At 42.8% G+C, this 22507-nt stretch overlaps 2 protein-coding genes across 5 annotated transcripts in view; one reads left to right on the top strand and one right to left on the bottom strand.

The window, feature by feature from the left end:
* LOC121927942 (zinc finger protein AEBP2-like) overlaps positions 1–3145 on the top strand; it is a 12097-nt gene extending 8952 nt beyond the window's left edge. The window contains exons 3-4 of one of the 2 annotated variants that reach the window (XR_006103399.1): positions 268–449; positions 3077–3145. Coding sequence is in view for 1 of the 2 variants with exons in the window: in XM_042462011.1 (XP_042317945.1) it covers positions 268–364 (97 nt within the window). In the remaining variant the exon portion in view is untranslated. Of the gene's footprint in view, positions 1–267; positions 773–3076 lie in introns of those variants that run through there. The other variant, XM_042462011.1, reaches the window with a different exon arrangement.
* A 1153-nt stretch (positions 3146–4298) lies between these two features.
* KLF11 (Kruppel like factor 11) lies at positions 4299–18038 on the bottom strand. 3 transcript variants are annotated; one of them, XM_042461964.1, is made up of 4 exons: positions 17809–18038; positions 12504–12764; positions 10620–11622; positions 4299–8531 (listed from the first exon to the last, which is right to left on the bottom strand). In XM_042461964.1, the coding sequence occupies exons 1-4, from the start codon at positions 17851–17853 to the stop codon at positions 8236–8238; spliced, it is 1605 nt and encodes a 534-aa protein (XP_042317898.1). In that variant the 5' UTR covers positions 17854–18038; the 3' UTR covers positions 4299–8235. The 3 variants fall into 3 exon arrangements, with proteins under 3 accessions (XP_042317898.1, XP_042317906.1, XP_042317893.1); XM_042461972.1 differs by lacking the exon at positions 17809–18038 and adding an exon at positions 16478–17148; XM_042461959.1 differs by lacking the exon at positions 17809–18038 and adding an exon at positions 16351–16476.
* Between the last annotated feature and the right edge of the window lie 4469 nt (positions 18039–22507).

Raw genomic sequence — 22507 nt, 5'->3', positions numbered from 1 at the left:
TCCCCTCTGAACCTGATCTATATGTTTGGCATTGCTTAGAAATATATATATCTGAGACATAAACATTTCACTTCTACTGTTCCCTCTGCTCTGTTTTCAGCTTAAAGGTGGAATATTAACTGTTTTAGTAAGAAATGTGGGGATTGATACATGAGCCACCTAAAGAAGGAATGGGGACAACCTCTTACTCGTAGAGGGAGAAAAATGGGACCTTCACTTTAGCTAACTTGTTTTATGCTGTTTACATTTTCTTCTATTAACCTGCAGGGTCCCACCAAAAGAGCCTGACAAACTGGCTAAAATAGTTTATGATTGCTCTGAAGAGGAGCTGATGGCAACAATTGAGCAGGAGTACTGCCGCTGAAGTCAGACCAGACAGTACCAGCTCGATGCTGAACAAGATCACTATGCGGGATGAGATACTTAAAATGGCAGTATTTCTCAGAAAGGTGGGTGAGGGAAGAAATGGGGCCACACTGAGCAAGCGGGACTGCTCCTCTTATTGCCAGCCAGACTGGTAGGATTCTCCATATTTTCAACAAGCAGACTCAAAAGTGCCATCTGCATGATTCTAAGTATGGATACAATATTTTATCTGTGGCAGGGTATGTGTGCTGTGGGAAGAGAAAGACTTCAAGACTTCAAAACAGGTACTCACAGACTGTTACAAATTTATCATATTTTTTTAAAAAACAGAAGAGCCAACAGTTTTGTTTCCAAAGTCTTAGAAGCAGTGCAGCAAAGGACTTGAATAAATGCTTTTGAGAGTCTACAGACATGGGCATCTCTTTCCTAAGTTGTATGGACTAGTGCTGACCTATTCAACCACAGAACACCTATCTGCACATTAAAATGTATATGCCCTGCAGACATTGACTTCTTGGTAGTTATAGTTTTTACTTGATTGATGGAATGAATTAGTAGGGATTTAATCATGTCTGTGGCCTGAAGCTTGGGAAAGTTACTTTTGTAGACTTCAACCCCAGCATGGCTGGAAAATCCCTCATTTTTCTGAGCTCTGCTTTACCCTTTCAAAGTGCTGGTTCATATGACAGATCCTTGTTGCCTTTACTAGGTACTCTGATGCCCGGCCATTTGTGCCTTGCAGAAAGACAGGTACTGTCTTACCTTTCAACGACAGTCCTATGATCATTATAGGAAGCCAGCAGATCAGATTCCCTTGTTCCCTCACAGAGACCAGAATAGCCTAGATAGATAGTGCCCTCCATTCATACCCATGCAGCTAGAGCTGAAATGTTACTTCCAAGCCACCTAACGCAGGGCTGGAGGAAGAGATTTTGCTGTACCAGGTGAAAAATAAGATGGCATCTCCTCCTCAACCCAGTTCCATGTATTGAAGCTGACTAGATTTCCAGTTGAATCTTAATTCCATATTGGTGGATTGATGATGGCCTCACATTCTCTTGTCATTATGTGAAGGAAGCAAGATAATTCAAGGGATGTAGAGACAGACCATGTGGCACAACTAGTTCTATCCTCTTAACAGAGAAAAGAAGCGGGTTGCAGTTACCACCCTAAGACTGTTGGCTCACTGCCTAACTGGACCTGACATGGTTTGACTGGGAATACTTTACTTTCTATTTCCACAGTAAAAGCATCTTTTCTCCATGAATTTCTATGCTCACAGTAGCTAAAAATTTCAGTTGTGCATTTGGTAATACACTTTAGGAATCCTAAGAAAAGGGGCAACATTCCCAGGAGTGTGAACACAGCAGATGGAAGAGAGAATGGTTTTCAGCACCTCACTCTGAAATACTATAAATTTGGGGATTGGAAGAAAAAATTATTTGGGGGGCAGAATTCTTATTTGGGGGCAGTGCCCTTCTTTTGCCCGGTCTCCCCATAGCTACACTGCAAAGTGAAAGGTGGCAGTCCTTTGCCTCAAAGAGCTACCCTTTGTTTATCTTAATTGGACACTATCCTCTTAAATCAACATCCTAAATTGGCTTGACCATCATACTGAATAGCACCATGCAGCTCTAAACAATGATTTTGTATTGCTTCCAAACCTTTCTCCAAGAGGTAGTTCTTTTTCTGACATCCCACCCCATTTATTTTATCTGGAATCCAATTGATGGTTTGTACCAGCATAAGGGTTTCCTATGCCACTTTGTGGAGCAGCTCAGGAGCTAGATAAACAACTTTATCTTCTCACAGGGATGACTTTTGCTGCTATCCTGCCAACCATCTCTATTGTCACAGCACTTTATCCTCATGTGAGACATGGCTATTCGTTTCCAGAAAAAAATGAGGTCTGTAGGTCAGGGATAAAAGAAACAGGCTAGAGACACCCTGATGCTTTGGGGCTTCGTCATCATGACCTCAGCTAGTGGTCTTCCATTTTATAACTTTAATGAACCAAGTATTTTAATTAGATCTTGAATTTTATGAATATACAGTCGGCCCTCGCCTTATGTGGGGATCCGTTCCGGATCCCTCCACGTAAGGCGAATTCTGCCTATGCTCAAGCCCCATTGGAAACAATGGGGCTCGTGCACGGCGGCGCAATGGCGCCGCCCATTCAATTGCGTGCGCCCCGCGGCATGAGCGCATATGCTCTGTACAAGTGTCACTTATTGAAGAAGGGAGGTGGAGATACATACACATACATACAAAACTGAGGAGAATGTTGGACTCATCCTGACAGTGCCTACTTTTTTTTAGTTATATCTATATCAATCCTAGACATAATAATGGCCGCAGCCCAGCACAGCCATATGGATACACTCACATTGTGGAAGGTGCCAATTATTTTTTTCCATGTTAAACTTGGCCTGCCAGTTTGGCAGCATCAACAGCTGAGTGTGTGCAAGCAGTTTTTCTTTTCCTTGCTAAGTTATGGTCATAGATGTAGACTCACTAAATCATGGGGAAGTGTTGACTTAGCAAGTTACCATTGATTCAATGCATCTACTGTAATTAGGACTAAAATTTGGATGTAGTTCATGTATGGGAATCCAGTGGTATGTATCACCCCATTTGCACTCCCTATAGAGCTCTGGAAGTCCACAATGTTTTGGCCAACTGGAATTTCATACCTTTTAACATTTCACAGATGAAAACCGCAGTGATGTAGATTCAAGTTGATTGATTTGGACTCCAGTCACTTCCCTGGCTCAACTGGCTTGGCAATAAATGATGCTTTCACTCGACTCAGCTTGTAACTTGTATTTCTTCTTCGTGGTCTCTGCGAATCATACAAATGGGTTGTACTGCGCCTGCACAGTGCTGTTCGGAAACTTCTAGAATCACTGGGCAAAGTTAACTTTACAACTTTTAGCAACTTTTTGGCGGTAGCTCTGCCCATCCCTTATAAAGCCCCTGGCTTCCCGCTCAACTTGCTGGCATCCTTCACTTCAAACAGAAGGCAAGAGCTGCCCCCAGAGGCTGCCAAGCAGACCTCAACACCTGCCTCAAGCCCATTGCCCAACAAGTATGCTGTTCCCCTCCATGAAACGCCTCCTTTATTCCTGTGGTTTGGCTCCCAGACTTGGAACTCAACTTGAGATTTGACTTGAAATGATCTTGCAAGGACTTGAGACTGGGCTTGAGTTGGTGTAAAAGACTTGAATACATCACTGGAAGATCATTTTACAGCGCTTTATAAATAAAGGTTAATAATAATCATCATCATCATAAGAATTATGGGTGGAGATGGGGAAAAGCAGAGGTTGACTTAGAACCAAGACTTGGAGACCAGCAGCTTTACAGGTCATGAACATTCAGTAATGATGCAGCATCTCTACACACAAATAAGGAACATCTGCCATTAGTCTAATATCTAGTAACTATTGATACTGATTGCAAGCAAACAGGAATGGTCCACGAATAAAAGTTAAAGTTAAACGGCAATCTCAGGTGGGCCATTCTCTCTCACCTTCAACCTTTCCTTCCTGCCAATCTTGAATACATTTTAGTATTAATGAGGTAATATAAATGAAGTACTTTGATGTCATTATGTGCCTTCAAGTCAACTCTGACTTTATGTTGATTGTCATGGGGTTTTCTTGAGATTTATTTGGGGGAAGTTTTCTATTGCCTTCCTCTAGGGCTGAAAGGGTGCGATATGCCCACGGTCACCCAGTTGGTTTCCATGGCTGCGCAGGGATTCAAACCCTGGTCTCCCAGAGTTGCAGTGCAACACTCAAGCCACCAAGCTAGCTTTCCATTACATAAATGCCAGCTATCGGCATTAAGGGTGAAAACTAGTGTTCTCATCTTTCTGTATTGTTCTGCAGTAAGGTTAGCCCAAGAATAAAGAAAGAACAGAAAAATAGTTTATGCAAATATCCACTTTACTAGAAGAAATTATAATGCAGCCCTTTAAGAAGTACAAACAGTATTTGCATATACACACAAAAATACAGAGGTTTCACAATAAATGCTGAACAGAAGAACAAAACAAGGTTTACTCATATAAAATAGTAGGCACAATATTTTACTACACTAAAACAAGTTCCCATAATCTTACATCAGATAGCTAGTATTCAGGATTAGAAACTGGGAAACTTTTCAAAAGGCTCTCAGACAAGGGAAACGTTTTGATTTCAGGCAACTTTTTATGAATGTCAGTGGAATGACACCTAGGAAAAGCAGAAGGGGAAGAGTAGTTTCAAAGAAATGGAACTGCTGTAGTTTGGTTTCATATGCACACTGCATTTTTTCCACTTCTCACAAGCTCCAAACTGAACACTGAACAAGATGAGCATTAAACACACACACACACAAACAACTTTATTCTTTGTTTTCCACCTTTTGATTTGTTTCAGAGGGATACCTATCCTACAGCTGGCACTTGCTCTGACAGATAAAGATTATGTATGGTAGATTGAAAACACACACATATAAGAGCGTGCAGTTTCTATATCTGGATTATGGCTTGTTAACAGATGGGGACCCCTACCACCAACCCAATGCCACTGATGTGGAGGAGGATGCTCATTTTTACCACTTCTTCCTTCAAGCAAGGTGTCTGGGGATCAAACACCGTGTTTGCAGGTACAAGCTGCACACTTTGCACATTTCAGCTGCACAGTGGGACTCCTGGGCCGCTAGAAAAACAGCCTGGAAGGGGTTCCCATGGGCCACTTTTTGCCCATTTCAAATATTTGTGGACAATATATAGTTACTCAGTAAAGTATCATTCAGGATATATCCTGCTTGGAGCCCAATAAACTTCCTATTCCAAAACTCCAAAAACAAAACAAAAAACCCCACAAACCTACATATTCTTGAGCAATTTCTATCAGCTAGTCACTGATGAGATGTCATGGAAGTCACATTTCTGAAGAGCCAGAAATTCCCAATTCACATAATACACGGGTGAAGGATCCACTTGGCTTCTTAGGTCACAAGCTTAGCATTATCTCACGTCAAAGGACACCCATTTACAATATTGTGAATGTTATGAATACAGGCCAAGTTGAAAGATACCCTTCAGCCCAAGGCAACGGTTGATTCCCACCTCATTGGGAACTGTTTCTATTTGCTCTTCTTTCAAGACAAAGAAATAGTTGCACCTGTTATGCTCAACTTTCATGAGTTACTCTCTTTAAATTTAACAGTATATGCACTGGCAGACAAATGCTTAGACTGTAGCATAGTGACAGTAATAGTTCTGAAGGCTCTCCAACCCAAAGTGTTGCCAAACACACAAGGTTGCCAACTTTCCCACTAAGCACAGTCCAGTAGACACTGCATTTTATTAACAGTTCATAGCATGCTGATTATGTGATAGGTAAACTTCCCCTCTTAAATTTCTGCAGATTATCCTTTTTCCTAGAAGCACAAAGGCAGCCAGTAAAAACACCAGCAACCCTATGCACCAGAACTGCACCAGCATTACTCAGGGAAAAAAATACACCAGCAGAAAGCTTGGAAAATGTACTTTTCTGGACTACAGCTTCCAGATTTCCCTAGTCATGCTGACAGGAATTTAGAGGGCAACATTTCCAAGCTCTGGACTGATGCAAATTTTAAAAAATAAAATTGAAGGGTTCTACTTGCAATTTTCAATCCCAAATTTATCTCTGATAAATGCCCTCAAACAAAGGTAACTATACTGCAACCTTAGCTTAATAATAAAGATATCTAATTGATGTAGCAGTTATGGGAGGTCAATCTGGTTTCAGATACTAAAGAAGTGTCAGTATTATACCACACACATATACAACATGCTTTCACATAATCATACGAAACAATTTTCTCAGCTTGATTAAATATAAGCATGGAAAGTTTAGCACATCATCTGAAGTGCTAGCGGAGTGGTTTGCCTGTGTCCCCTAATTCAGTTCTCTCAATACTCTCTGAAAGACAAGAAACAGCAACACTGTAATTAGCAAGCCTTTCAAATTTTTCTCATCAAATGTTCCAGTCCCGGGGGTGGGGGGAGTGGGGAGGGAAGACTACCATAATAGCAGCATCACTGTTTTCATAAAACATTGTAGAACTCTAAAGGCATTTTGAGACAGCAACATCTGTCCTGGAACTATTCATAATTAATCTGTGGTATTCTACAAGTGTTATAATTTCCTCTCAATGAGTACCCAATGAGTGTCTTCCATTGAATGGACTGCATCTGTCAGCTGGATGCATTCTCCTGTTGCTGCTACCTTTCCAGCATGTAGAGAGCTGGCAGATACCTAAGAGCACACTAGCCAGGGAGGAGAGGGAGGCAGACTCTTAATATGTGAGTAGACCACTGTGGATTTCATTTGGAGCTACAACTAACCAAAACCAGTGAACATGCTACAAACAACCTGTTTTGCATTGCTCATCCTCCATCAGACCTTCAAGTTGGAACTCTTTCAGTTATACTTCAATGCTAAGAAGTCTCCAAGTACTTGTTCAGATGGTAAAAAAAAAGATGAGAGCAGTGCATTTTCAACTTTGACCACAAATCCTTTATTTTAGATAAACATGATAGTTCAGTATGGTCGAGTGTTTCCTTTAAACGTCCCTAACCTAACAAATCAAGGTCGTAATCTAACCAAAGTTAAAGCCTCATTTCCTAGTCAATGCAAAAGATAGATCTAAGGGTGTACTTCAGTCTTCCGTGGAAGCCAAAAACACAGTAAAGTTTCACTTTATGGCAGGAGGGGGCTGTATCATCTTGCTGTGTTCTCAATTGCCAGAACAGACCTCCATTGCTCAGTGTGGCTACTGGCTGTTAATGGTAGTTTTGGTGGGTTGGGTGAAAAGACTTTTTTAGTTATGCATTCAGAGCTAAGTAAACAATATAAAATCTTGGCCAATAGGTATGGTTTGATGTCAACTGATTGATTTCCTTTCACTAACACATTAGAATCATAGAATCATAGAGTTGGAAGAGACCACAACCCCCTGTCATACAAGAACACACAATCAAAGCACTTCCCAATGACAGATGGCCATCCAGCCTGTGTTTAAAAAACTCCATAGAAGGAGACTCCACCACTCTCTGAGGCAGTGTGTTCTTCCTAATGTATAGGTAGAATCTCTTTTCCTGTAGCTTGAATCCATTGCTCCATGTCCTAATCTCTGGAACGGCAAAAAAACACTTTGCTCCTACATTAGCATGTCCAAGTACTGGTTTTTCTAAACTGGTTTTTCCAGAGTTAATGGCCAGTTATAGCACTCTTACCTAGTTCAAGTTAGACTGAAGCACAGAACCTAATAGTCTTTGGGAACTTCCAAGTTCTAGATACCATTAACCAGTTTGGATAGTTTTCAACAAAAAGAGCTTCCAAAGGATTGCTCCGATTACCATTCCTCTCAAAAGGAAACTGTAAGATCAGGCTGCAGCTGAACAAATACAAAATGTGCGGAAAAACTATTATAAAAATTGGAGGGGAGGCAGGAGGACATGCTGTTTCACTTCCTATCAGGTACTGTTACTCAAGAGAAAATGTGGTTTCAGAAACAACCCAGTGCCAACACCCAACCTCACTGCCCTCAAGCTCCAATGTTTATTTTTCTAAAGTGCTGGTGAATGCCTCAGAATGCTGAGACAGGGAGAATATGACAGAGTGGAACTTAATGGTTAAATAGGGCTTGAAATAAAAGGGGACTAGGGAGAAACGGCATAGGTCAGAAGACTTTTACATGTTTTCCCCCTTCCCAATATAAAAGCATAACTCAAGGGATTAACAAAAAGAAGAGAAAAATTAGTCCAAGCTGTATTTTTGGAACCACCCAAATTCTTCTTGAAATGTCCATTTTTCACACAAAGGCCTGTTAGCCAGAAGACAACATAGGTAGAAGCATGCTCAAAGCACTCTCACTTCTGGGCTTTTCCACAGTGGCAATTCTGTTCAGTTTACCCACTTCTGCCTGCCAGCTGGGCACCTTCTTTGTGGTCATGTGACGCCGAGCATGTTTTGTCAGGTGATCGCTACGCATGAAACGACGGTCACAGACTGGACATGCAAATTTCTTCTCCCCTGTGTGAGTTCTGCGGTGACGAGAAAGTTCATCGGAGCGGGCAAACTTTTTATCACAACCTTCCCAGCTACAGGTGAAAGGTTTTTCTCCTGAAAAGGGGGATGAGAAGAAAAGAGAACCAAACAATGAGACAGCTGTAAAATGATATGTGAATGACTAAACTGCTTCTTTTCAGAGACAAGTAGCTGGTTTTGTCAACAAGGGACAAAACAGATGAGATGCCAATCTTGACTATGAGTGCATCTACACTGTAGAAATAATGTGGTTTGACACTTTAACTGCCATGGCTCATCCTACAGAAACCTGCCATTTGTAATTTTGTGAGGCACCCATATTCTTTGCCAGAGAAGGCTACAGACTTTGTAAAACTCCAAGCCCCAGTGTTCCACAGAATGAAACTACAGCCCTTAAACTGGTATCAAATGGCATTATTTCTACAGTGTAGATGCATCTTTAGACGACTTGCAATTTGCACTGGAAGAAAAGCTTGCACTGGCCCAAATGGGGGCTTTTTTCCAACCCAAACAGAAAGTATAAGAACACTGGCACAGATTAGGGCTACAGCTGAGAGAACAAAGAATGACAGCTGGGAAGACTAAAGTGTCCACACACACCACCACCACCACCTCCGCCTGATACAGGATAAGCTCCTATGGCTGTGGCTGCTTCTAAAAAGTCATTTGTGCATTTGGTGTTTGCATGAATGGTGTCTCCTCTACTCTTGAAATAAGGCTACAGTCTTATCTAAAGGATGCATCATACAGCCATCAGAGGAATCTTTAATACTGAAAGAAAGAAAATGCAATATATGCTTAACTGGACTAGATGGTTTTGTCAAGCAATTGTAGACTTTAGAAGGGAAGTATTTTCTTCCACCAAAAGAAAAATGTACAGTGCCCATCAATCAAATACATAAGGATGTTTTGAACCCACAAAATAAAAGGTCTAGGGGGGGGTGCTGCTGGGGGGGGATAGACTTCCACTGTGCCCCTTCCAACTCATAGCAGATGTTCTACACTTTTTCTAAATCCACCCTTTAGAATGTTACTTTTTGGATAACTCCCAGACATCCTTCCAGTAGAGACACCACCCATGTTGACAGATGAGTTGTGGAAGCTGTAGCCCAGGCTGGAAAAACTAATTTACCTAAGCTTAGGAAAGAAATGGAATCCAAAGGACCACTAACTCTTGATCATGAGAGGGCTTGAACTGTAGCTATTCTCGGCTTTTAGGAACATAAGGATATATTTAATTTAGTTGTCTAACTCAGGCCAACTTGATTTCCTTCCCAATGAGTTTTGGTGTTTCCATGCTATTTGCATGAAGCAGTCATTCTGCCCCAGTGAATCCATCTCCTTTAACAAGAAGCCATGCTACGTGCAAACAGTAGCACACCAGGGAACAAGGTCCACCTGCCTGCATTTGTTTTGTTACTCAGGGCTGCTTGCCTCTCAGAAAGAGCAGGTTTGTATTCAACGTTTCTTCATATTTCTGCCCTCTTCTTCGACTTGAGATGGTTAGGTTGCTTTCCCTCACTCCAGCTTGGGATTTCTCTAGCCACCCTTTTGCATCTTCCTTTGCTTATCATGGCCAACAATTTTATCTATAACCCTTGCCTTAATCTTGCTACCAATTTTTTCTTTTGTGCCATTTTACTACCATTGTTTCATTTTTGCCCTGTGTTGAATGCTTTTATTGTTACAATGCTCAGAGAATTTCAGTTATTGCACAATTTAAGAATGCATTAAATTTAAAGCTATTTATTTATTTAAATGTAAACCTTTCACAAATGCTATCTAAATGACACATATACTAAGCTCACGGAAGATTTGTGGTGATCACACAAGACTCATATTTACCCATCCCAACCCTGTGTGCCCAGAGCATCAGGTGCACTGAAACCTCTCTTAAGTCTTCCACTCAATACTGAGAGGTCAGGGGCATGGGGGCAATTAGTATGATTCCTGCCCCCTTTGACGCATTCAGGATGCATGCAGTTTAGAAATTCTAAAAATGTCTCAACTGTGCTCTCTTCATGGGCCTAAAAACAGCCTCTCTTTTTCCATCAAGCAATCATTTCCTTACTTTCTCTTCACCGATAAAAATCTCAATATTCAGTGATGTTGCTAGACAACCATTACAGAGATGTATTGCCTTTGTTCTCTTCTATACCTTACCAGTATGTGTACGTAGGTGAGCTTTCAGGTGAGAGCTTTTAAAATAGGTTTTCCTGCAGCCTGGAAAATTGCAAACATAATTCCTCCTCCGGGAAAAGTCCACTAAAGGTGCACTGCTTTGACCCGAGGCAATGAAAACAGGAGCAGGGGCTAGAGGCAACAGCTTCGTATTCCCAACAGACATCACTGTTTGTTGGCATGACGGTGCCTGGGCAACAGTAGCCTGCGGAAGAACAAACATAACAGTCCCCTGAGGCATGGAAGGTCCCACCAGAACCGGCTGGGGAACTGGAGCTGTGTGGGGTAAGATGGGTTTGACAGTTGTTGCAGTCTGAGGAGAGGGTTTTAGAAAGGCAGGGACCATACCTCTCTGTCCTTCCAAGGGAATCATTTGGCAGAGCACTGGTGGGCTTGAAAGGGGAGTGGGTAAAAGTGGAGGGGTCTTTTGCAGCAAATCATTATCACTGCCATTCTTTGGAAAGGGTGTCTGCTCTGAAGTGAGCCTCTGCAGTTCCTTACTGGCAACCCTAGAACAACCTGAGTTGTGCAAGTAGGCCTCGTGTACTGGGGAAGGATCACAGGCTAAGCTATCTGCAGTCTGGCAGTCCTGTGACACTTTGGAATGTTGCTCCTCTGGCGCTGTTTCACGGTGGTGGCGGAGATCTGTAGAAGTGTTGCTGCCCGATACCATTTCTGCTTTCACTTGCACACCAGGAATGCGGGAGTAACTAGAACTGTCACCTGTGTGACGGATCACGCTTGTTGCCATGGCTCTACAAAGCGGAGGAACAGGTTGCTCAGATCTGGCTGGCTTCTGGCTGGATGGCACCTCCATGATCGGAGCAGATGGATAGGCTGCAGCAACAGCACAACCTGGAGGAGTGACTAGGCAGGCAGACAAGTTTGTCTTCACTGTCCTAGATTTTGAATAAGTGGCTTGCGATGTGAGAGGTGCTGTTGTGGAAGGCTCGACAAAATCTGGACTATATGGCGGTGTCATACACTATATTTTTAATAAAAAAAGAGGAAGAAACAAAGTATTAATATATACATATCCAAACACTACCATGTAAGGTAGAATAATATCTAGCATTAATAGTAAGTGCTCTGATTCAGACAGTTAAAACGTGTATTTCTACTGCTGTTGCTGCTACTACTACTTCTCAGTTTCACAGTCTTTCAAATATTACTGACTACAATTTTGGACTATCAGTGATTTGGTTTCTAACTAAGAATCTAGAAATCAGTGAAGTATTGTCAAATAATATGGTGAATTAGTGTCAGGTGTAGTGTAAGCTGCCTTGAGGGCCAGTTTTTTGGGGAAGTCAAGATATAAATAATCTATAAGTAATCTACTACAAATGGATAGTCAGGCTGACAAATATCTGAACAAAACTGCTGTGGCAATGTGATCCTATCCAGCAATTTTATTCAGATATTTTCTTAGTCTGCTTGGAATTGCTCCCAAAGCAACTATCACCATTGACACCAAAGATGATTTTTCTCCTTTTCCCAGTTACAGAATATCCATTTATAGTAGATTATGACAAAAAAACCCGGTTGCCTCAAGGTAGCTTACAAATTGAAACAAGTGAAATATAGCTAAAATATGCAAAAGGTTAACATTAACATGTGATTAAACTGAATAATATTAAAACAAGCTAAAACATACAATTAAAAAAATAAAAAAAAACAATTTAAAAACAGTATGGCACTCTATTAATAGCCCTTTCTTGGATAACATCCAGTTCTTGAAATCTTGTTGGAATAAATATTAGACATTTAAATAAGTTGTATTTTTATTTATTTCTTCAAAATATTTATATTCATTCTATGACCATTATTTCTGTTTCCGAATGTATGGGGCTTCCCCCCCCCCCTTACCAGTGTAGATAAGAAGTTATAATCCTTGGGTAAATCAGATGTGGGTTCAGTGTGCATTGCAAAATCACCAGAGTCTGAGACAGGTGTAAGAGGTCTTATCTTTAGCAGATCATTTTTCTGTGATCTTTGACCCCAGGAACTCATACAAACAAGCGCCTCAACTGCTTCTATGTCATTCTGCTCCAAGGTGCTACAAGTAGACCTTTCACTGTCATGACGCTGTCGTTCGCGTATGGATTCATAGATGTCCACAATGTCAACCTAGAGATAACAAAAGTGTAATTTGTTAGCCAAACAGAAAACCACACACTTATTGTCTGCATAAAAACTCATCATAGTTATTAAAAGTAGGGACTCCAGATGTTGTTGGTCTCCAACACCCATCATTCCCGACTGCTGGCCATGAGGCTGGGACTGATGAAGTATGCAACAGACTTCAAGCCTCCAAAGCAAAACTCAATTTTATGCATGTCTACTAGGAATAGAAAGAATATTTGTAATTATTTGTTCCCAGGTGTTTTTTTTTAAAAGGGAGGTCCTAACAGTCAGCAAACCTCAGCAAGGATTTTGTGCAATTCTATTTTGGTATGCAACATCCCCAAGTATTGTGGAGGAATTATTCTGTGGAGAGAAACACGTGGGCTTTTGCACAGAAAAACTGTTTTCTGCACAAAGTATGGCGTTTCTGCAGAGAAAACACTGCGAATATTCATTTTGTCCTGCAGTAGGGAGAAAACTACCATAACTATTCATCCTTGCATGCAAGGATTTAATAGTAGAGGATTTACATCTCCAATATTGATCTATTCAGAAGTAAGCACCACTGCAACAGCTTCCATGGCTGCAAAGTATAACAAGCATAACGCAGTTCTACAGGGTACTTCAAATCTAAATGCCTTTAAATATTGGTTTATCTCCACTCACTAAAAGAGATCAGAGGGGCAGGAGCTTGTGGACCAGGTGTGCCCCACTCCCACCGCCTCCGCTGCATCTGCCAAAACTGTGAGTCAGAGGCAGGGATTAAATCTTCACTACGTTCCTTCTGCAGGGAAGCAATGAGTAATTTTAGCAATTCTCTTCCTGCTATAAGAAAACTGCAGTTTTCAAACCTATCTGCAGTTCAGGATTTATTCTGTGCATAACTAGAATGTGGCTGTTTGAAAGCAGCCCTTTCTGTGACGGGAACATGATACACCAAAAATAATGTTTCTGCACAGAAACACTATATTCTGTGCAGGGAACGCTGTTTTCTTTACAAATCAACCACATGTGAATTCTGCACAGAATAAGTGCCCAAATACAGCATTTTTCTCCACCGGCGACAGCGTTTTATGTGCAGAAAATAATGTTTATCCACAGAAAGATTCCTTCCTGTGCAGAAAATGTGGTTTCCTGTACAAAGCTACCATACGCATATTTTGTGCAGAGTGACTTCCAAACTGAAACTTGTCAGGTTTATCATACCTGACCTACAGCAGCAGGTATATTGCTCTCTCTTTTTGTACACTATCATCAGTTATTTTGATCAGCGTGGCTAGAATTTTTTGGCCACAAGAAACTTGTCTGTAATAAATACAATGGCAATGTCTCACACCATGACTGTACTCTCCACTTTCACATGGGTGGAGGATTCAGCAGCCAGTCAGCAGGCCATGTTTGCAAAGAAAGAGGAACAAACCATTTGGATAATAAACTCCACAATGCCTATGGGAGATAGTTTTCATGCACCATTAGCAGCCCGCAGCTGCTGTACACACATCTATACCATATACTGAATGGCACAGGCTTCCCATTCAGCACCCAGCAGCCCACAAGTAAATCCAAGCTGTAAACAGTTCAACTGCAACATACACAACTTGCCAAAAGGCTGCCAATCACAGTACTTATAGTTTATAGATGTGAACCACAAGTTATCTCCAAGTAGGTACTTTCTTCTTAATATGTGCAGCCAAGCAAAAATAGCTCTGCACATGGTTAAACCAATATGAAATATGTAGCTAACCTAAAACAAAACTAAACAAATGCCTTCTGACTTCACAAACACTTGGAATGAAAAAAAAAAGAAAAAAGAAAAAAGATGTTAGAAGGAAAAGGGAATAAAACCAGACAATAATCAGCTAATTGAAAAGTTTTTGTGCAAAGAAATTGGCAGCATGAACTATCCTAGACTTAAGTCCAAATGCATCTGAGGAAGTAGACTTCCTCTGACTCTGAAGAAACTTGCCAAGAAAACCCTGTGATGGGTTTGGCTTAGGGTCGCCATAAGCTAGAAACCACTATCAGAAAGGCTTATGCATGGCGGGGGTTGGACTGGGTGGCCCTTGGTGTCTCTTCCAATGCTAGGATTCTCCAATTCAAAGGCTATATATACTGTGGAAGAAGCCTCAGTGCAGCTTTAGATCCTTTCAGAAACCATGAATACTGTGAAAATCCATGCTAGATTAATAAACTTAGAGGGAAAGAAAGAGAGAGACAGAGAGAGAGGTTTATGGAGCTGCTCAGCTTGACTCCCAGACAGACATACAACGAACGCATAACTCTGCTGCTGCGAAGCCTGTCCTTAAATCACCTCCCTTTACCCAGACTGCAGAGGCAAGCCGGATGAGCTGACACACAAAACAAGCAGCCGCCGCCGCCACTGCAAAATCCACAGGCGCATACAGGCGACTGGAAATTTCCTGTCCATTTGTTGTATTGCTGCAGCTAGATGAAGATTATCAAGAAAAGAGGAGGAAAGAGAAAGAGGGGTGATTAATTATTCCCATATGGGGGGGGGGGACAAAAAGGGTGTGCACTGTCTATGTGTGTGAAAGAGAGAGAGACTGCCATGCAGCAGCCAGTCAAAATTAGGGAGGCTCTGTCAACTGGAGTGAAGCGCCACCTTCTAGAGGGAGGGGAAGGGGTGGGAGGCTTGCTTTCCACCTCACAGGATCCAAAGCAACCACCCACTCCAAATATAGCTGGAGGGGGACGTCATGCATCGCAATAGCCATGCCAACAAGTGGGTAGTGGTCTCTGGCTGAGCCACTCTTGGGAAGCGACCCAGGCGTGGCGCTGGGGGTCTGCGACGCTGGCCTGACTTGGGATGGAAGCAAAGCAATGCAAGGGAGGAAAGGGCCAGGCAACCTTTGGACAAGAAGGGTGGGGAGCTGGCAGAAGAAACATCCCCAGTTATGAGGTTGCACATACAAACACACACACACACACAAACATACACAATCCAAGCAGGCAGATTCTCCCCACCTCACTTCCAGTCAACTCTACTATGACTTCATGGTGGTAGAATTCAAAAACTTGGCCTACGTTTCCATATATTTGCAACATGTTCAGATTTCAAAGACCTGGCCATGTTCCCGTATATGGGAAATCAGGTCCAAAACACACTGCAGAAATAATCCAGTTTGAGACCACTTTAACTGGCGGTCTCAAACTGGATTATTTCTGCAGTGCGTTTTGGACCTCAGTCTCCAAAGGGATCTTGGAGCAACTTTGAGACTGATGGAAAGAAAGAAGCTGGGAGCATGAGCTTTGCTAGACTTGATGCACATATGCATCTGAGGAAGTAGGCCCAAGTCTAGCAAAGCTCATGCTCCCAGCTTCTTTCTTTCCGTCAGTCTCAAAGGTGGTCCAAGTTCCCTTTGCAGACACCGTGTCTTTGAATGACCATGCCTGTGAATCCACTTTAACCAAGATTACACCACAGACCAAAGGAGACAAGAATTGTGTGGCAGGCCAGTGGTTTTGGGAGTGAAAATCCCAGCATTCTTCCCCGTTGGCTATGCTCCATGATGCCTCTGCAGACTCCATGACTTCATGCTCTCCTTCCCAGGCAGCTGAGATTACTCACCCCAAAGCACAAAAGGCTGCCTGCGTCAATGCGGTGACTACTCAGGGGCTGTGGCATTAATAAGAACCTCCAGTGCCAGGGAGGGCATAGTCCACCTGCCTCGCTTTCAGCCCTTCCCGCCACTTACTCAGGTCTACAGCTCATGCTTCCAGCTTCTCTTCCAGGCACCTTCCTGCCAAAGCCCCACACTCCCTAGCACTGTCATCCATCCGTCACAACTGGGGTTGTTGTTGTCCAAGGAAAGGAGTCTCCCAGGCTCAATGCACACGGCCAGGAACTTCATGAACTCCAGGCTGAGTAAAAAGGCCTGCAAGCGAAAGGGTCCCGCCCCATGATGGGTTTTGTTGGGGTGGATGAGCCACACTGGAGTGGGTTCAAGAGACAGCGAGGGGGATCCCTCACCTTGGAATCTGGATAACAGAGTCCTAGCTTGATACTCCAAGCACTACTACACTAGGATGGCTCTCAGCTTTAGATGTAGATGCACCTCTTTATCTGGAACGTGGACTTTGTGGGTACAAAGTCCATTGGCCAGACAGAGGGTGTGTGTGTGTGTGTATCTATCTATCTATATCTATATATATATAAACTGAGAGCCAGCCTGGTGTAGTGCTTTGAGTGTCAAGCTACGACTCTGTAGACCAAGGATCGAATCAGCCATGGGGACCCACTGGGTAACCTTAGGCAAGTCACACTCTCTCAGCCTCGGAGGGAAGCAAAAACATGAATATCATGAAGTTAGTGTGAAGCAAAGCCAGGATGGCTAGTGGTTTGAGTGTTGGACTATGAATCTGGAGAGAACAGGGACTGAAACCCCACTTAGCCATGGGAGCACATATATATATATGTTGTGGGCCACCTTGGGTCCCAAGTTGGGAGAAAGGTGGTATTATATATATACATATATAAATATATTTTAATTGTTGTTTTAATGCGTATTATATATATATATATATATATGTGTGTGTGTGTGTGTGTGTGTGTGTGTGTGTTGTGAGCTGCCTTGGGTCCCAACTTAGTCAAAAGGCAATATTATATATATATATATATATATATGTATGTTGTGAGCCGCCTCGGGCTCCAGCTTGGGAGAAAGGCGGTACAAAAATAAAATAAACACACAGGCACATATATAAAGACAGACATGAAACCTGATCAAACCCTGAGCGAGTGACACTCTCTCAGCCCTCAGGGGGACTCGGCCACGGCCAAGCCTTCCCTGCCAAGAAGAGAAAACCCCATGAGAGAGGGTCACCCTAAGCTTGGGAGTCCTACAACCACCAAAGTCCCACAACAACAACAACAAAACCCAAACTGTAGCGTCCCTGCTGCTGCAAGGGATGGCAAGGACCAGCCTCCCTTCCTGATCAGCTGCTAACGGGAGTTGCAGTCCCAGCATCCACCCCCAGAGCCTATGCATCTGAAGGGGGTCCCTTGCCCCTTGGGGAGGGTACTCACAGGGGGGGCTTCTCCCATCTCCAAGGCTCCAGGAGAGGCGTGCATGGTGCTTGCAGCAAGAGCAGCAGCAGCAGCAGCAGCAGAGATGTGACAAAGCCAGCCAGAGCAATTGCACCGCCTCTCTCTTTCTTTCTTCCTTTCCCCCTCCCTCTTTCCCTCCCTCCTTCTTTTCCAGGGAGGCGAGCAGCCAAAACACAGAAGGAAGCGCACCAAAACACTCCATCCAGCGAAAAGCAGCTGGATGGAAAGGGAGGAGACTGAGAGGGAGAGAGAAACAGAATGCAACGCGACCAATCATGTCCCGAGCTGCCTCCCGGCTGGCCAATCAGATGCCTCGGGCGGCGTGATGGCCTCGTGCAGCCAGGCTTTAGAGCAGGAAAGGCCCCTCGTGGGCACGCTCGGCGGCGGCGGAGCCTGAGCCACCCTTTGGAAACTAGGGGAAAGGTCGCGCGAGGAAGGGAGGCGGGGCTTAGGCTTTGAGCCAGGGAATGGGAAGGGAAAAAGAAGGGCGGGGCCCGGGAATACCCGAGCCGAGGGAGGGCGTGTCCAGTGTGTGAGAGCGCGAGCCAGGGCTGGCAGCAGAGTGACGTCACCGACCCCCGCCCCAGCAACAGCGCGGCAGGCTCTTTCTCTCCCCCCAAGCGACGTTCCATTCCCTCCCTCCCAGCCAGCCACGCCCCCTCCCTCTCGCGCGCGCTCTCTCTCTGTCTTCTGCAGGAGTGATTCATAAGCGAGGGACGGTTGAGGGAGGGGGGAGTCACTCGGGCAGCGCCTCGCGCGACGGGTTGAGCGCATGCGCGAAACAGAAACAGGGCAACGGACAGTTTTATTGCCCCGCCCTAAAGCCCTGGCTTGTCTGAAATGAGTCAGTTGCTCTTCCTTTCTCCTCAGGAAAAGGCTAATAGCTTTATAATATATATATATATATATATATATGGCTAATACCTTTATAATATATATATATATATATATATATATGGCTAATAGCATTAGCCTTTTCCTGAGGAGAAAGGAAGAGCAATGGATCCATTTCATACAAGCATAAATGATTATATATACTGTATAGTCAACGATACCTTTGAGAAGTCAATTAGCACAAAGCATGTGTGTTGGCCATGTGGCAAAGTACAGTAATAATAACTAAGCCACTCTGAGAGCCTTTAGTGCTGAAGGGCAGAGTATAAATACTGTAAATAAATAATAAATAATAATCCAAAAGCCACAAAATAGGGATACCTTTTATTGGGTCAACTAAAACGCACAAAAATGTTACAAACCCAGGGAAAGCAAAGTACAAAATACAATAACACCCCAAATCCACAAAATGGGTAGCTGTCTTGGGCCTAACGAAACGCTCAAAATACATGTTTCAAGGTTTCAGTGGTTTATGTGAAGTTTAAAAATGTTTAAAATTATACAGGAGGGGGGGAAATATGTTAGTCACAAGGAAACACCCAGAAAAGGTCAGCAACCACTTCAATAGTTATTATGTGCCTTCAAGTCATTTCCGACATATGGCGACCCTAAGGCAAACCTATCATGAGGTTTTCTTGGCAAGTTTCTTCAGTGGGGGTTTGCCATTGCCATCCTCTGAGGCTGAGAGAGTGTGACTTGGCCAAAGTCACCCAGTGGGTTGAAGTGACTGAGCAGGGATTCGAACCCTGGTCTCCAGAGTCCTAGTCTAACCCTCAAACCACTAGCCTTAAAGCATCCAAAATAACAGAGCAACATTGCTCTGTTGTTTGGGATGTTAGTCCCAAACCTGCATTTTGTCAAGATGCGGCTGTTCATAATTTTGGTTGTTAAGATTCTGTTCATAGTTGCCCTTGTTTTATTAATATTTTTTAAAAACGATGCTCCTCTAGAGATCCAAGTTTCCTCCATCCTTTGTGAAGCTACACTACAACAAACCCCTGAGAAACAGTAAAATGGTGACCCTTATATAACTGGCAAAATCAAGGTTTGCTGTTTAGATTTTAAAAACAAACAAACACAACCTGAGATGGTTGAATAGGTGGATAAAGAATCTATGGACAGAAAGGGCTGACTGTATAAAATGTTTTATTTCTGTTAATAATAACAATCACAATCATGTTAAAACAGTATAACAAGAGTGGGGAAAATTGGGCGTTGAAGGGCGATAATGCTATTCTGCTCTAGTCTTTGGCCTTGCTCCTTATTGTGTGTATTTAGCACTGTAATAATAGTAATAAATATTATTATTATTTCTTAACCACCTCTCCCCATGGATTGAGGTGGAGAACAACATCAATGTCTGAACACACTTAGATACCCTCTGACCTGGGAATGAGCCCCAATAAACTCAATGGGATTTGACATCAAGTAGATACTAATGCAATTACACTATAGTAGATACACAGGCAATCACACTGATAGCACAGCTGCCCTTATCAACATGATGGATGAGATCCTTTAGTCAGACAGTAAAAAAGAGGTGTCACTCGATGTGGTCCACAGCCCTCTGGGGACGCTCCATTGCTGAAGGCTAAAAAGGCAAATGGCCCATTCACATTGTACAGTTTTAGTAATATGATTCCTCAGTAATTGCCACTGGTCTCAAACTGGATTATTTCTGCAGTGTGTTTTGGACCATGGTTAATTCTCTGGTGCCCCATCAAACTGGATTTCATAAGATGAGGCCATGGCATTTAAAGTGGAACCATAGTGCTCCAATAACTGAGTCATGTGAAAGGGCCTAAAGTGGAATGCTTAAAACGTCTTCTCATTTATACATGAAACATGAGTCTGAGAATACACATCCTTTCTGCCTTTGCGAAGACCAGGGCTCAGTTCTTGCAGCTCTCAGGGAACTGTTTATGTTGAATTCTAGCTGGCGAAGATATGCATAACTCTTGTTTGTCTTGATCTGAAATACAACTGTACAGATTTGATCAAACAGTCAGGATGTTAGAGTCCCAAATAGGTCACTTTTCAGTTGAAGAGTGGAGTAGAAAATAAGTGGAAGTGTGGAGTAAATGTTTTGAATAAATAAACAAAAACATAAAGATGATCCCCCAAACTGGATCCAACAGATGTTTTTAAAGCCACATTTTATTTTTGGTTTTTTCACTGAAACTACTGGGTGCGATAGGAAACCGCAAGGTTGCTTTGTCTTCCATGTGTGACACTTTTATATATCGCAGCTCTGAAGCTTTTAAAAATACCTCATCCATCTTGCAGTCCTGAAATTCATGTGCTATCAGGCTACATGATACTTTCCAGTGAGCCCATGTGTGCACATAAGTAAACAACCAATGATGAAACTGTGTAGTCATTGGCCCTGCAAATTATTCTCTCCTAGGATCAGAAAGGCCTTTGCTGCTGTTTCTGCAGCAGTTTTCATGATGAGAACCATGTTTTATATTTTCAGCATAAAACACGTAGCACCACTCCTTTTGGCCACATGTCCGGCTTTATTAATATCTGGCATGGAGCCTGCTTCCTCTTCTAATGCCAGACTCCCCTCTTGTATATTTATTTCTGTTTTCAATTACGGATCAGCAACTCAAAAAGGTTTTTGTTGTTATCGCACAATGATGCTTGGTTAGGATTCCCATGTTCTTTAAAATACATGGGTCCATTCTGATTTGCTAATGCATGTCATTCACTCAGCAGGGTCTTAAATTCTGACTTTTTAGCATGCCTGTTATCACTTCCTCCCCTCTAACAGGGAACTCAGATGGTTAGTGCCAATGGGACTGTAGCCAAAACAGAACTACTGAGAAACAAGGGAAGTATAATCAGCTTGCTTTGTTAATAATGAGAGAGAGAGAGAGAGAGAGAGAGAAAAGCAGCAGCAGAAGCAGCAGCAATAATAGTAATACTGAGGAGGAAGAGGAGGAGAAAGTAAAAGCAACTGTTATGTGACTTCAAGTACCGTAGTTTTTGACTTATGGTGAAGTGACCCTAAGATGAATTTACCATAGGGTTTTCTTGGCAAGTTACTTCAGAGGGGGTTTGCCAGGTCACCCAGTGTATTTCATGGCTCAGGTGATTTGAACCCTGGTCTCCAGAATCATATCCCAACACTCAAACCACTATGCCATACTGGCTCAGAAGCAAACATACAAACACACAAAAGGTACCGCTTTGATTGTATTAACAAATATTTATTACAACTTGGATGCATTATGCTGAGCAGCCACAGAATGGGGACTGACAGTTGAAAAACAGCAAAATGGGAGCAGAGAGTGCAACAAATTTGTTGCAGTTTCATTTGCATCCAGCAACTGGCAAATTATTCCACATACCGTTTACAAGTAATGATGTAAAAGAATAAAAGTGTTGGGACTCAGGTATTAAAGAAATATTAAAACATTTTGTTGGATGTTGGTGCACACAATTTGAAAAAACAGGCCTGCAAGAATTATTGTACACTACTGTCTCGAATATTCATTAGCTCAGAGGTGGATGAAATGTGGGCATCCAGATGTTTGACTGCAGCTCCCAACAGACCTAGCAAGCATAGCCAATGGTGGTGAATGCAGGGGTGTCCAGCAAGAACTGGAGGGCCGCAATTTGTCTAGCCTTGCATTGGATCAAGAAAAGGAAGAAGTCCTGTCTGCAGATGCATGAGCAAGAGGTTTCCTAACAGGGCATGAAAAGAGTGTGTTCACCACAGTGCAGTGTGGTGGGAGTGGGAGCTGGTTTGAAGGAAACTACAGTCACTCGACTCTTC

The sequence above is a fragment of the Sceloporus undulatus genome, chromosome 1 (genome assembly GCF_019175285.1).
Source record: "Sceloporus undulatus isolate JIND9_A2432 ecotype Alabama chromosome 1, SceUnd_v1.1, whole genome shotgun sequence".
NCBI lineage: Eukaryota > Metazoa > Chordata > Lepidosauria > Squamata > Phrynosomatidae > Sceloporus > Sceloporus undulatus.
The sequence above is the reverse complement of the archived record's forward strand: the minus strand, read 5'-3'. Positions and strand labels throughout refer to the sequence as shown.

Excerpts from the sequence above, each read along its gene's own strand:
- KLF11 (XM_042461959.1), bottom strand. The coding sequence starts at position 16,407 with ATGCCACAGCCCCTGAGTAGTCACCGCATTGACGCAGGCAGCCTTTTG. Across the intron at positions 12,765-16,350 it reads GCAGCCTTTTGTGCTTTGGG|GTTGACATTGTGGACATCTA; the intron begins GTGAGTAATCTC and ends TGTTATCTCTAG. Across the intron at positions 8,532-10,619 it reads TCACCTACGTACACATACTG|GAGAAAAACCTTTCACCTGT; the intron begins GTAAGGTATAGA and ends CCCCCTTTTCAG.